General features: G+C 44.5%; 1 protein-coding gene across 17 annotated transcripts in view; it reads right to left on the bottom strand.

Annotated features, from left to right (window-relative positions):
• Positions 1 to 15,416, bottom strand: part of kmt2ca (lysine (K)-specific methyltransferase 2Ca) — a 460,534-nt gene that overhangs the window by 37,887 nt on the left and 407,231 nt on the right. For 14 of the 17 annotated variants that reach the window (XM_068015025.1, XM_068015031.1, XM_068015029.1 and 11 more), the window contains 3 exons: positions 13,939 to 14,080; positions 3,844 to 3,991; positions 3,360 to 3,544 (listed from right to left, as the gene is read on the bottom strand). In XM_068015025.1, coding sequence (XP_067871126.1) covers positions 3,360 to 3,544; positions 3,844 to 3,991; positions 13,939 to 14,080 — 475 coding nt within the window. The remainder of the gene's footprint in view (positions 1 to 3,359; positions 3,545 to 3,843; positions 3,992 to 13,938; positions 14,081 to 15,416) is intronic. The other 3 variants (XM_068015026.1, XM_068015041.1, XM_068015042.1) reach the window with 1 other exon arrangement.

The raw sequence follows: 15,416 nt of genomic DNA, 5'->3' as shown, positions 1-15,416 counted from the left end.
AACCTTGATGCCACATTTCTCCTAGAAGGCCTCCTAGAATAATTCTCAACATCTCCAGATGCTTCTGAAATGATCCTAGCGACCCAGCTCCATATACCCAGATGCCAGACCAAAAAAGGGACAATTGACTTCCTTCCATATCATCGTTCTTTTTTCGTTATGAATGAGCAAGTATTTGGCCAAAGTAGTTTTTTTGTCTTTTTTGTTCTAACAGACCTCTGCAGAGTAAATTTCTGTAGTGTGTGTCTGTGTGAGTGAGTGAGTGTGTGTGTGTAATTGGGGAATTTTAAAAAGGGAACTTTCATATTTTAATCTGCATGTTAACGCTTTGCTTCATTCCTGCTTAAGTCTCGTTTTAAAATAAACTGATAATTTTGTTGTTTATTAAAGAAACCTAGTTGGTGTATTTTGTTCTGGGATTTAAAAAAACGTATATGATTGGTTGAATCGGTAACCAGGTAAACATTTAAATAGATGTTGTGACCTGTGGACCCACCTCGGTTGTAACACTACATCTACTAGCCATAATTACAATATTGAAATATAATTCAGTAACCGCTTCCTGAAATAGTCAATATATTGAAAAACAACTAACTGGCTTGCTAGGCCATTTCAGAGGGCAGTTAAGAGTCAACCATATTGCTGTGGATCTGGAGTCACATGTAGGCCAGACCAGGTAAAGACGGCAGATTTCCTTCCCTAAAGGACATTAGTGAACTAGATGGGTTTTTGCGACAATCAATGATAGTTTCATGGCACTATTCTTGAGACTAGCTTTCCATTCTCAATTTTTTTAAAAAAATAATTGAATTCATTAATTAAATTGAATTTTAAATTCCACCAGCTGCCATGCAAACACTGACAATCATTCCTTATTCTGGTTCTTCTATCTGGTTGGTGCATGCCAACTAGGTGAACAATATTGTCACGTGATTCACACAAACCAGTTTTATGAAGTGACATACAAAGTAACACTCAGGAGATTTTCCGTTTAATAATATAGATGTTTTTCCTTATTTTCTTGTTTGGCTTTTCTTCACCTGAATCCATTTAGATGTTTGATTACGATTCAGCTTTTCATTTGACATTTCATAACAAAATTTAATCTATTCTAGATGATTATAACTATAATTCGCAATCTCCCTCTTCCTCTTATCAGACTCCCATCCAACCTGTTGATATTTTCAGAACACCCCACGTCTGATGTAATTGCTGCTGTGATATCACACTCGTACTGAGACAATGGACAATGACGGGGATATAATTTACCTCGAGTTACCCAGCAATACAGGTTTTCAAGATCCAGAAACTAATTTGAATCAGGGATCTTCTTATGCTGAGGTAATTTGGTATGTATAACGTCATTCTGGGGATTGGTTAGTTTTACCCATATCTTTGCAGAGTATTATTTACTGAAAACCTCTCACAGGGAAAGGAGCCAATCCAGTCACAGATCATGGCTTGATCACTGTCCAACGCATAGCCCATGGAGGAATAAGTCTGATCAAAAGCAACACTTAAGACGCTGCTTTTTAACAAGAAAGTAAGACAGCCAAGAATTTGGTAATATTTCACTGCAACAGGTTTTAAATACACGCATACTTAATTATCAAATCTTCTCTGAGGAACTCTGTTTAACCAGCGATAATGAGCTGGCATTGAGGAGAAATACTGAGCAGGTCGAGTAACCAACAGCATAGTCGCTCACTATCAATGGCATCAATTGGATCAGCCTGTTCTCAGGCTGATTAAAGGATTTATTTTCTCAGCAGTTCTGATCAAACGCTTATTATGCCAACCAATCTATAAGCAACAGATTAACTAAGACTAGAATCAAAGATTGGCAGGCCAAACTATAAAGGAATAGTGGGCTGCCTTTAAATAGGTGATAGTTCAGGTACATTCCCACGAGGAGGCAAGGTAGGGCAAACAAATTCAGAACTCCCTGGATGATGAAAGTGATAGAATGTAAGATGAAACAGAAAAAAGGTGTGAGAGACAGATGCCAGGTTGATAATATAAGTGAGAACCTGAGGCTGAATACAGAAAGCTCAGCGGGGAAGTGAAAAAAGAAATAAGATAAGCAAAGAAACAGCATGAGAAGAGACTGGCAAATAACATAAAAGGGAATCCAAAATTCTTCTATCTGTGTATAAATGATAAAAGGGTTGTTCAAGAAGGGATGAGCCTGATTAGGGACCAGAAAGGGCAATTATGCATGGAGGCAGGTACTAAATGAGTACTTTGCATCTGTCTTCATCAAGGAAGAAGTTACTGCTGAATCATAGTGTAAGAGGAGGTAGTTGAGAAGCTGGATGAGCTAAAAATTGATTAAGAGAAGGCATTTGAAAGGCTGGCTGTACTTAAAGCTGATAAGTCACCAGGACAGGATTTGATGCACCAGAGGATACTGAGGGAAGAAAGGATGAAAATTGCAGAGACTGTGGCCATAATATTCCAATACTCCACAGATATGATGTGGTGACAGAGGACTGGAGAATTGCATGTTATACCCTTGCTCAAAAAGGTGCAAGGATAAACCCAAAAACTACAGGTTCGTCAGTTTAACCGCGGTGGTGGAAAAGCTCTTGGAAGCGATAATACAGGACATTAACAGTCACTTGGACAAATGTGGATTGAGAAAAGCGAGCATGGATTTGTTACAGGCAAATCATTTTTAACTAACCTGATTGAGATTTTTGATGAGGTAACACAGAGGGTTGTTGAGAGTAATGCAGTATACACGGGCTTCCAAAAAGTGTTTGATAAAATGCCACACAACAGGCCTGTCAGCAAAGTTAAAGCTTATTGAATAAGAGGGACAGTGGCAGCATGGGTATGAAATTGGCTGAGTGACAGGAAACAGAGCAGTGAATAGTTGTTTTTCGGACTGGAGGAAGTGGGCTTCTCCAGGAGTCGGTATTCAGACCACTGCTTTTCTTAATTTATATTAATTACCAAACTTGGGTGTGCAAGGCATAATTTCAAAATTTGCAGGGCCACGGGGAAAAGGACTAGATGTGTTGCTTTTGCAGAGGGCCAGCACAGACACGAAGGGCTGAATAGCCGGCTTCTGTGCTGTAACCATTCTTGGATATACATTGTCAACAGATATGCATTCTTAAAGTGACATGTAAGTTGACATAACAGAGGGAAAATCCAACTAATTTTCCCAACTAATTTTACTGCCTAAAATGATCAAACATTTTTTTTAATAGCAATTAGGATTTAATTTGCCTGATGCGCATCATTTGGATATTGAGTATAAAGGGAAGTGGGGTAAGACAGAGAACAGTCTTTGAGTCTTGACCAAAGTGTTTTATACATCAATGATACCACTTGAGAGTTATTTCCCATACCTTTGCCGGTGGAACTTGGAAGCATGGGAATGACTGGGGATGGAGCCGGGTCTGGTGGCTCTTCTTTCACCAGGGAGAGATCAGGATATCTGCTGACCTCCAAACCTACTACACTTTCAGGAGACGACGATGCCACAAAGCTGTCTGGGGAGTCACGGTCATCATCACCACAATGCTCCTGGCCTCTGTAAGGAAAATATATTTGTATTAAAAAAAAAGCGTCTTACAATTCAACAGCATCTGCACAATTTGAAGTGCACAGAAAAGCTCAGTTTATGACTTTCCAAGTTCATCCCCAAATACCAAACCCAACATTATCAAGAAGGTCATTTTAATATGTGGGAAAAAGCAGCACATTACAGAGATAACAGCGACTGAGGAAAAGAAAAGTAATTCAAACTGTGGTCTGACTAGTCCATTACTGCCTAAAAATCATTAATTTATGCTAGTACTATAATTAAATTTTAGAAATGAAATGCCAGACCTCAGTTCCTCATGGTTGTTGTGAGGTGGAGTTGGGAGCGAGGCAGGAACATCCACTGTTTTCGGTCCATGTACCAAAGCTCGTGCCAATAGATCATCTTCAGGTCTAAAAGGCAGCTGATACTGTTTTGGTCCAAGACCCTTGGTGACTGAAAATAGTAATTATGTATTTGTTGAGTAACTAAGAACTTAATATAAAAGTTTCAAGAACTGTGTACAATAAACAGTTAAGACTGTTGCTGATCGCCGAAGGAAACATATTGTAGAGGGATAAGGATTAGAAAACTACACAATTTTCGATGAGACAATATCTAAAGTAACTACAGAATCATTTCAATTTCCCCCTTCAAAATAATTATACAATGGTTCATGCTTAACAAAAAAAAATGTGGATGATGCAGATTTAGGGAGTGCAGGATTCACTGTGCACACAACTAATATTCTTGTTATACTAGATTTTCAGGGATGTGCATCTACTAATGGAATTTCAAATCAAAGTTCTCAAAATTCCATCATGCAGATCCGGTTTTTTCATTTTTTGTTAAATCTTGGGTCTCGGGGTCTGTGCAGGGGCCTCAACTTTTTACAATTTATATCAATGACTTAAGATGAGGGAGCTATGGTTTGGCAGATCAATTTGCAGATGACACAAAGATAGGTAGGAAAGTATGTTGTGAAGAGGACATAAGGAGCTTGCAGACCGATATAGATAGGTTGAGTGAGTGGGCAAAAATCTAGCAGATGGAATATATTGTGGGAAAATGTGAAGTTTGGCAGGAAGAATAAAAAAGCAGAGTATTTCTTAAACGGAGAACGACTATAGAACTCTGAGGTGCAGAAGGATCTAGGTGTTTTAGTGCATGAGTCACAAAAGGTTAGCATGCAGGTACAGCAAGTAATAAAGAAGGTTCATGGAATGCTATCCTTTATTATGAGAGGAATTGAAAATAAAAGTAAGGATGTGATGCTTCAGTTGGACAGGGTATTGGTGAGACCACATCTTGAATACAGTGTGCAGTTTTGGTCTCCTTATTTAAGGAAGAATGTGAATGCGTTGGAGGCAATTCAGAGTAGGTTTACTAGATTGATACCTGGAATGAGTGGGTTGTCTTATGAGGAAAGGTTGGAATGACTTGTTTTCACTGGAGTTTAGAAGAGTGAGGGGAGACTTGATTGAAGTATATAAGATCCTGAATGGTCTTCACAAGGTGGATGTGGAAAGGATGTTTCCGCTTATGGATGAGTCCAGGACTAGGGGGCACTGTTTTAAAATTAGGGGTCGCCCTTTTAGGACAGAGCTGAGGGTTGTGGGACTGGAACTCCCTACCTCAGAAGGTGGTGGAGGCAGGGTCATTGAATATTTTTAAGGTGGGGATAGATTGATTCCCTTGCCTAACAAGAATCTAAAGTTATGAGGGGTAGATGGGAGCGTGGAATTCGAAACACAAACAGATCAGTCATGATCTTATTGAATGGTGGAGCAGGCTCGAGGGGCCGAATGGCCTACTTCGGCTCCTAATTCATAAGTTGGTATGCCCCCATCATCTCAATTCTCCATTTTCTGGATCCTCAGACAAATGCCAGTTCTGTTTTCAATTTGGCAGCCAGGAGTAACCTTTTCTCTAATTGTCTTCTGTTGGGGATCACTTTGTGGATTTTACCAAACTTCTTCCTCCAAGTTCCATTTCAAGTGCAAGAGTGTACAAATCTATCTTATCTTAACCTACTAGAGACTTGAAAGCAAACCACACAGGTTAAAATATCAAGCATTGGATGTAAACAGTTGGAAAATTTATTCCCTCAAATGAGAATGTTTTTGAACCAATCACTCCACTGCATTTGCTACAAAATGGCCAGATGTTGCCTTACAGTCAACAGTGATATATGCAGAAGTAGTTTTGGAATTCTATTTTTTTAAAAATTCATTCACTGGATGTGGGTGTTGCTGGCGAGGTGAGTATTTATTGCCCACCCTTAATTATACTTGAGAGGGTAATGCTGAGCCACCTTATTCAATTACTCACTGCAGTCTTGCTGGTGAAGATACACCCACAGTGCTGTTAGATAAGAGTTTTCCAGGATTTTGACACAGTGATGATGAAGGAATGGTGATTACCAAGTCAGGATGGCGTGTGACTTGGAGGGGAAACTGGAGATGGTGGTGTTCCCATCCAGTTGCTCGACTTGTCCTTCTAGGTGGCAGAGGTTGAGTGTTTGGGAGGTGCTATCGAAGACAGCTTGGCATTTTGTACATGGTGCACACTGCAGCCATGATACACTGGTGGTGGAAAGGGTGAGTGTTAAAGGTGGTGGATGAGGTGGTTTGCTTCTTGAATGTTGTTGGAGCTGCACCCATCCAGACAAGTGAAGAGCATTCCATCATTATGCATCCTGAGAGTGCATAATATTAAAATGCTTGATTTAAGCCAAATTTTACTTTGTCGAATTCCAAATTTGGTGTTCACCTCAATCTAGTATCTCAATTATTCTTTTGGGCCTCCTTATCTCGAGAGACAATGGATACGCGCCTGGAGGTGGTCAGTGGTTTGTGAAGCAGCGCCTGGAGTGGCTATAAAGGCCAATTCTGGAGTGACAGGCTCTTCCACAGGTGCTGCAGAGAAATTTGTTTGTTGGGGCTGTTGCACAGTTGGCTCTCCCCTTGCGCCTCTGTCTTTTTTCCTGCCAACTACTAAGTCTCTTCGACTCGCCACAATTTAGCCCTGTCTTTATGGCTGCCCGCCAGCTCTGGCGAATGCTGGCAACTGACTCCCACGACTTGTGATCAATGTCACACGATTTCATGTCACGTTTGCAGACGTCTTTATAACGGAGACATGGACGGCCGGTGGGTCTGATACCAGTGGCGAGCTCGCTGTACAATGTGTCTTTGGGGATCCTGCCATCTTCCATGCGGCTCACATGGCCAAGCCATCTCAAGCGCCGCTGACTCAGTAGTGTGTATAAGCTGGGGGTGTTGGCCGCTTCAAGGACTTCTGTGTTGGAGATATAGTCCTGCCACCTGATGCCAAGTATTCTCCGAAGGCAGCGAAGATGGAATGAATTGAGACGTCGCTCTTGGCTGGCATACGTTGTCCAGGCCTCGCTGCCGTAGAGCAAGGTACGGAGGACACAGGCCTGATACACTCGGACTTTTGTGTTCCGTGTCAGTGCGCCATTTTCCCACACTCTCTTGGCCAGTCTGGACATAGCAGTGGAAGCCTTACCCATGCGCTTGTTGATTTCTGCATCTAGAGACAGGTTACTGGTGATAGTTGAGCCTAGGTAGGTGAACTCTTGAACCACTTCCAGAGCGTGGTCGCCAATATTGATGGATGGAGCATTTCTGACATCCTGCCCCATGATGTTCGTTTTCTTGAGGCTGATGGTTAGGCCAAATTCATTGCAGGCAGACGCAAACCTGTCGATGAGACTCTGCAGGCATTCTTCAGTGTGAGATGTTAAAGCAGCATCGTCAGCAAAGAGGAGTTCTCTGATGAGGACTTTCCGTACTTTGGACTTCGCTCTTAGACGGGCAAGGTTGAACAACCTGCCCCCTAATCTTGTGTGGAGGAAAATTCCTTCTTCAGAGGATTTGAACGCATGTGAAAGCAGCAGGGAGAAGAAAATCCCAAAAAGTGTGGGTGCGAGAACACAGCCCTGTTTCACACCACTCAGGATAGGAAAGGGCTCTGATGAGGAGCCACCATGTTGAATTGTGCCTTTCATATTGTCATGGAATGAGGTGATGATACTTAGTAGCTTTGGTGGACATCCGATCTTTTCTAGTAGTCTGAAGAGACCACGTCTGCTGACGAGGTCAAAGGCTTTGGTGAGATCAATGAAAGCAATGTAGAGGGGCATCTGTTGTTCACGGCATTTCTCCTGTATCTGACGAAGGGAGAACAGCATGTCAATAGTCGATCTCTCTGCACGAAAGCCACACTGTGCCTCAGGGTAGACGCGCTCGGCCAGCTTCTGGAGCCTGTTCAGAGCGACTCGAGCAAAGACTTTCCCCACTATGCTGAGCAGGGAGATTCCACGGTAGTTGTTGCAGTCACCGCGGTCACCTTCGTTTTTATAGAGGGTGATGATGTTGGCATCGCGCATGTCCTGGGGTACTGCTCCCTCGTCCCAGCACAGGCATAGCAGTTCATGTAGTGCTGAGAGTATAGCAGGCTTGGCACTCTTGATTATTTCAGGGGTAATGCTGTCCTTCCCAGGGGCTTTTCCGCTGGCTAGGGAATCAATGGCATCACTGAGTTCTGATTTGGTTGGCTGTATGTCCAGCTCATCCATGACTGGTAGAGGCTGGGCTGCATTGAGGGCAGTCTCAGTGACAGCATTCTCCCTGGAGTACAGTTCTAGGTAGTGCTCAACCCAGCGGTCCATCTGTTTGCGTTGGTCAGTGATTATGTCCCCCGATTTAGATTTGAGGGGGGTGATCTTCTTGATGGTTGGCCCAAGAGCTCTCTTCATGCCATCATACATTCCTCTGATGTTTCCGGTGTCTGAGGCCAGCTGAATATGACTGCATAGGTGTTGCCAGTAGTCGTTTGCGCAACGCCTAGCTGTTCTTTGTGCAGTACTTCTGGCTGCTTTAAGTGCTGCGGATGTTAAATCGCTGGGGGCTTTCTTGTAGTTCAAAAGTGCAATGCGCTTAGCGGCTATGACAGGTTCCAGCTCTTCATTATGAGATTGAAACCAGTCTGCATTTCTCTTCGCACTTTTGCCGTAGGTGGTCAAAGCTGACTCATAGATGGCGTCTCTGATGTGGGCCCACTTGGTCTCAGCATCCCCTGTGGGAGTGTTTTGAAGGGCTGTTACAAGTGAATTTAGAAATTTTTGTAACAGCTGTGGGTGAGAAATTCTGCTCGTGTTGATGCGCGGGTGGCCCTTCTGCTTGGAATGATGCAACTTCTTTGGTCTGAGTCTAACCTTGCTGCACACCAGGGAGTGGTCGGTGTCGCAGTCCGCACTGTGGAAGCTGCGTGTGATTTGAACACTGTTTAAGGCGGCTCGCCTTGTGACAATGAGGTCTAGCTGGTGCCAACGACGTGATCTTGGGTGCCTCCATGAAACCTGGTGACAGGGTTTAGTGTGAAAGAACGAGTTGGTGATGCAGAGGTTATGATAGGTACACAACTCAAGCAGTCTCTGCCCGTTCTCATTCATCCTTCCAACGCCATAGCGCCCAAGGCAGGAGGGCCATGAGTCATGGTCGGCCCCAACCCTGGCATTAAAGTCCCCCAGCAGGAATAGGTGTTCGGTGTTGGGGATGCTGCTAATGATGTTATGGAGTTGTTCATAGAACTGGTCTTTAGCTTCAGGTGCGGAGCAGAGTGTTGGAGCATAGATGCTGAGTAGGTGTACTGGACCAGAGGTGGTGAGCAGTCGGATGGACAGTATGCGTTCCGAGCCATTTGAGGGAGGCTCTATCATGCTGAGCAAGGAGTTTCTGATGGCGAAGCCCACTCCATGCTGTCTTGGTTCTTCAGGATCCCTGCCCTGCCAGAAGAAGGTGTAGTCTTGCTCTGCTAGAGAGCCACTCGCGGGGAGGCGAGTCTCCTGAAGTGCTGCAATGTCCACATTGAATCTACTGAGCTCGTTGTTAATGATGGCGGTCTTCCGAGAATCGTTGATTTGTGTAAGGTCTTCCGACAGGCCAGGACACATAGTTCTGACGTTCCAGCTTGCAAAGCGAAGGGCTGGTACCTTCTTTCCTTTTTTCATGTTGTTTGGTGCAGTGTATCAGTCCACCTTTCGGGCAATGACCCTGAGCTCCAAGCACCCATTGAAGCAGGCAGACTGTGGCGGGACAGAACCTTATTGACCGGGGGCTGCCCGGTTTGAGGCGGGCGGTAGCTGTCCAGTGAGGTGCAATGACCTCTCCCACCGACAAAGGCAACCCGTGGCGCCCAGTTTCTACGCCAATTTATCTGGACTTATAACCCGTAACTGCTGCCTTCCGTGTTGTTTTAGTCGCTGTGAGGCAACTATGGAGTGACCTCTCCATGGCGCATGCCTGGGCAAATTTATGGAGGTTGAGAGTTGCCCAGTCGTCAAAACCCCCCTCTCGGCCTTTCTGGTGGGGTCCAAAGGAGTGCAGGACACGACGTTTGGCACCAGTATGGCTGCAGGAACTGCCGGAAACATGCCAAAGGTGACACATGACCGCCTACGGGGTTCCGCTCCGGATTTTCTGTTAGGGTTTACTCCCTTAGCCTTGGTCTCTCCCGAGACGCCCACAAGGCAGTGGGGTTGTTGGGGCCCCTACACAGGTGTAGGATGGTGCCGGTGGGAGGAGGGGATGCAAGGGGGAGGGGTAGAGGGAGGGGGTGGGGGGGGGGGTGCAGGGGAAGGGGGTGCGGGGTGAAGATGGTGCGAGGGGGGGCGGGCTGGGACGGGGTTGTGAGGGGGTGAGCTGAGAGGGTGGAGCAGGGAAGGGGACGGGGGTGGGGGGGGTGGAAGGGGGGTAAAGGGGAGGGGGAGGGGGGGTGGAATCTGGTGCAGGTAATAAGCCATTTCCTCAGTGCCCACCATCGACGTCCGGAAAGCTCATCCACGTCCTTCGGGAGGAGAAGCATCATTTGGCAGACTTAGAGGTGATTACATTTGCTAAGGGTTTTTTTTTTTCTGCAGTGGTTTAAATAAAGGCATGCAGCATTGCCGACAGTGCGCTGCAGATGCTCTCCGAGCCATCTCCCGCGGGCGCTTTGAAGTTGCGGCCGGGGGGGGCCGTTCGTGGATGTTTTGGGTGTTCGGGGCACCTTTTCACAGGACTTCTCTCAGGTCCCGCAGCTCCTTCTTCACCTCAATGGACTTACCGCACGCCGGAACCGCAGACACTCTGGGCGGTGAAGACAGCAGGATCGGAGATTGAAGTATCGGCAGCTGTGCTCGTCAGTTTCATCCGGATCAATTTCATTGAGAAAACAAAGAGCAGGTGTGGCTGGGGGAGGGCAGTGGGCCCAGGTAACATACACTAAACTAACTGTTAACTTTTAGATAGGGCTAAAATGAACTGATTTAAAGAGCCAGGGGAATTTAAACAGTTTAAGAGGGCAGATTGGGGGAGAAAACGTTAGGGATGGGAGCAGATGGCAGTATCTCAATTATACATAAGTATAAAAACACCTACATGTGTAGATTTCCTATTATCACTAAATGGTACCCAGAATTAAAACTTAAAAACTTTCTCTTGTCAGGAGTGCAAATCCAAATTAGAATTAGAACATTACAGCGCAGTACAGGCCCTTCGGCCCTCGATGTTGCGCCGACCTGTGAAACCATCTGACCTACACTATTCCATTTTCATCCATATGTCTATCCAATGTCCACTTAAATGCCCTTAAAGTTGGCGAATCTACTACTGCTGCAGGCAGGGCGTTCCACGCCCTTACTACTCTCTGAGTAAAGAAACTACCTCTCACATCTGTCCTATATCTATCATCCCTCAACTTGAAGCTATGTCCCCTCGTGTTTGCCATCACTATCCGAGGAAAAAGACGCTCACTATCCACCCTATCTAACCCTCTGATTATCTTATATGTCTCTATTAAGTCACCTCTCCTCCTCCTTCTCTCCAACGAAAACAACCTCAAGTCCCTCAGCCTTTCCTCGTAAGACCTTCCCTCCATACCAGGCAACATCCTAGTAAATCTCCTCTGCACCCTTTCCATAGCTTCCACATCCTTCCTATAATGCGGTGACCAGAACTGCACACAATACTCCAGGTGCAGTCTCACCAGAGTTTTGTACAGCTGCAGCATGACCTCGTGGCTCCGAAACTCGACCCCCCTACTAATAAAAGCTAACACACCATATGCCTTCTTAACAGCCCTATTAACCTGGTTAGCAACCTTCAGGGATTTATGCACCTGGACACCAAGATCTCTCTGTTCATCTACACTACCAAGAATCTTCCCATTAGCCCAGTACTCTGCATTCCTGTTACTCCTTCCAAAGTGAATCACCTCACACTTTTCCGCATTAAACTCCATTTGCCATCTCTCAGCCCAGCTCTGCAGCCTATCTATGTCTCTCTGTACCCTACAACATCCTTCGGCACGATCCACAACTCCACCGACCTTCGTGTCATCCGCAAATTTACTAACCCACCCTTCTATACCCTCTTCCAGGTCATTTATAAAAATGACAAACAGCAGTGGCCCCAAAACAGATCCTTGCGGTACACCACTAGTAACTAAACTCCAGGATGAACATTTGCCATCAACCACCACCCTCTGTCTGCTTTCAGCTAGCCAATTTCTGATCCAAAGCTCTAAATCACCTTCAACCCCATACTCCTGTATTTTCTGCAATAGCCTACCGTGGGGAACCTTATCAAACGCCTTACTGAAATCCATATACACCACATCCACTGCTTTACCCTCATCCACCTGTTTGGTCACCTTCTCGAAAAACTCAATAAGGTTTGTGAGGTACGACTTACCCTTCACAAAACCGTGCTGACTATCTCTAATGAACTTATTCTTTTCAAGATGATTATAAATCCTGTCTCTTATAACCTTTTCCAACATTTTACCCACAACCGATGTAAGGCTCACAGGTCTATAAGTACCAGGGCTGTCTCTACTCCCTTCTTGAACAAGGGGACAACATTTGCTATCCTCCAGTCTTCCGGCACTATTCCTGTCGACAATGACGACATAAAGATCAAGGACAAAGGCTCTGCAATCTCCTCCCTAGCTTCCCAGAGAATCCTAGGATAAATCCCATCTGGCCCAGGGGACTTATCTATTTTCACACTTTCCAAAATTGATAACACCTCCTCCTTGTGAACCTCAATCCCATCTAGCCTCGTAGCCTGAATCTCAGTATTCTCAACATTTTCTTTCTCTACTGTAAATACTGACGCAAAATATTCATTTAACACTTCCCCTATCTCCTCTGATTCCACACACAACTTCCCACTACTATCCTTGATTGGCCCTAATCTAACTCTAGTCATTCTTTTATTCCTGATATACCTATAGAAAGCCTTAGGGTTTTCCCTGATCCGATCCACCAATGACTTCTCGTGTCCTCTCCTTGCTCTTCTTATCTCTCCCTTTAGATCCTTCCTGGCTAGCTTGTAGCTCTCAAGCGCCCTAACTGAGCCTTCACTTCTCATCCTAACATAAGCCTTCTTCTTCCTCTTGACAAGCGCTTCAACTTCTTTAGTAAACCACGGCTCCCTCGCACGACAACTTCCTCCCTGCCTCACAGGTACATACTTATCAAGGACACGCAGTAGCTGCTCCTTGAATAAGCTCCACATTTCAATTGTTCCCATCCCCTGCAGTTTCCTTCCCCATCCTACGCATCCTAAATCTTGCCTAATCGCATCATAATTTCCTTTCCCCCAGTTATAATTCTTGCCCTGCGGTATATACCTGTCCCTGCCCATCGCTAAGGTAAACCTAACCGAATTGTGATCACTATCACCAAAGTGCTCACCTACATCTAAATCTAACACCTGGCCGGGTTCATTTCCCAGTACCAAATCCAATGTGGCATCACCCCTGGTTGGCCTGTCTACATACTGTGTCAGAAAACCCTCCTGCACACACTGGACAAAAACTGACCCATCTAAAGTACTCGAACTATAGTATTTCCAGTCGATATTTGGAAAGTTAAAGTCCCCCATAACAACTACCCTGTTACTCTCACCCCTGTCGAGAATCATCTTCGCTATCCTTTCCTCTACATCTCTGGAACTATTTGGAGGTCTATAAAAGACTCCCAACAGGGTAACCTCACCTCTCCTGTTTCTAACCTCAGCCCATACTACCTCAGTAGACGAGTCCTCAAATGTCCTTTCTGTCGCTGTAATACTCTCCTTGATTAACAATGCCACACACCCCCCTCTTTTACCATCTTCACCACAAATCCACCTTCATCAAATAGAAATTCTATGGAAAATTTTTCTCTTTTGTAATCTCTAGTCATCTTCAGTTGCAAACATGACAAAGCAGTGCTGAACTATGCATATCAACAGCTTGGATTTATTATTTCCAATTCAACAGTGATGCTCACACCAAAATAATTCCGATATCAAAACTGAATAAATTTGGAAGCAAATACAACTCCTTACCATCGTGATGCCCAATCACTCCTGGTTTTCCAGAAATCTCCTCAGTAGTAGCAAAACCATTCACCAGCTTCTGACGAGCCACAGGTGGTGGTGTAGGAGGCAAAGATGCCGGTGGGGTGGGAGGATTGCTAAGGTTGCTCTGCTGTGCCAAACAGAAAAATGAATTAAATTGATGCCGTCTCATTTGTACGATCTAGCTGCTTTACAACATCCTCCATTTATGTGTAAATAAAGACGGATCTCTTGCAAACGCGCAAAGCTCACATAAACACAAAACAACAAACAGTGCAGCTTATTCACCTTGGCTTCAGACATCACAGCTGAAGTCAAGAGCCTCCTGCTACTTTTACTTCCAGTTGCTTTGTATTAATATAGTCAGTGATGTGATGGTCACTAGAACCTCGCATGCTTACATTATGTAGAAGACTGAAATCAAGGTCACACTAGTCTTCCACTCCCGCAGAAAACATAAAAGCACCGACTATTCTTAATTTGACAGGAGCTGGCCTTAGTTTTGTGAACTGCTACTCTCCTACTGCCTGATGTCTGATATTGAGAAAGGAAATGTTTGCAACCAGAAGGTCAGACATTAACAAATTACAAATTTTTGAATCTTGGAGTGAATGATGATGCGAACGAAATAACTGGGTGGGCAAGGGCAGGGGGGGAGAAAGAGAGAGAGTAAATTTGAACCAGGGTGCAAACAGATACTGAAAACTAGTTTGACATATAAAATGGATGATTATAGCATTTCCAAAATAAATGCAATGTACATTTATGGATGCATGTAATTTTATGATTAAGTTGTGAGAAAGTAGAGGTAGAATGTAAATATATACTGACAGAAATCAGAAGAAAGATATGAAGTGGAGAACTATAAATAAATCATAGACATCTGGAATATTTATTAATGTAGATGTCACACAAGTAAACCTATTATTCTACAATGTAAAGTTTTAGTATTTTCAACAGTCTGGGTCCTGTCCTCTTCTCATTTCTCTGCCCGCCTTTAAAAAGCTCCTTCCAACCCATTTTGTCAGTCAATCAACTGTCTCAACTCATGGACAAAGGCTTGGCACATATTCCTTTGATAAGATCCCACACAGGTGGTTAGTGAACAAAATTAGAGCACATGGGATTGGGGATGGGGGGGGGGGGGGTAATATACTAGTATGGATTGAGAATTGGTTAACAGACAGCAAACAAAGAGTAGGAATAAATGGCTCATTCTCAGGATGGCAGGCTGTAATTAGTGGGGTATTGCAAGGATCCGTGCTGGTGCCACAGCTGTTTATAATCTATATAAATGATTTGGATGTGGGGACCAAATGTAATATTTCTAAATCTGATGACACAAAACTAGTTGCGAATATAAGTTGTGAGGAGGATGCAAGGTGGCTTCAAGGGGACTTGGACAGGCTAAGCGAATGGGCAAGATCGTGGCAGATGGAAATAGTGTGAAGTTATCCACTTCAGTA

This window comes from Heterodontus francisci, chromosome 2 (assembly GCF_036365525.1).
Source record: "Heterodontus francisci isolate sHetFra1 chromosome 2, sHetFra1.hap1, whole genome shotgun sequence".
Taxonomy (NCBI): Eukaryota; Metazoa; Chordata; class Chondrichthyes; order Heterodontiformes; family Heterodontidae; genus Heterodontus; species Heterodontus francisci.
The sequence above is the reverse complement of the archived record's forward strand: the minus strand, read 5'-3'. Positions and strand labels throughout refer to the sequence as shown.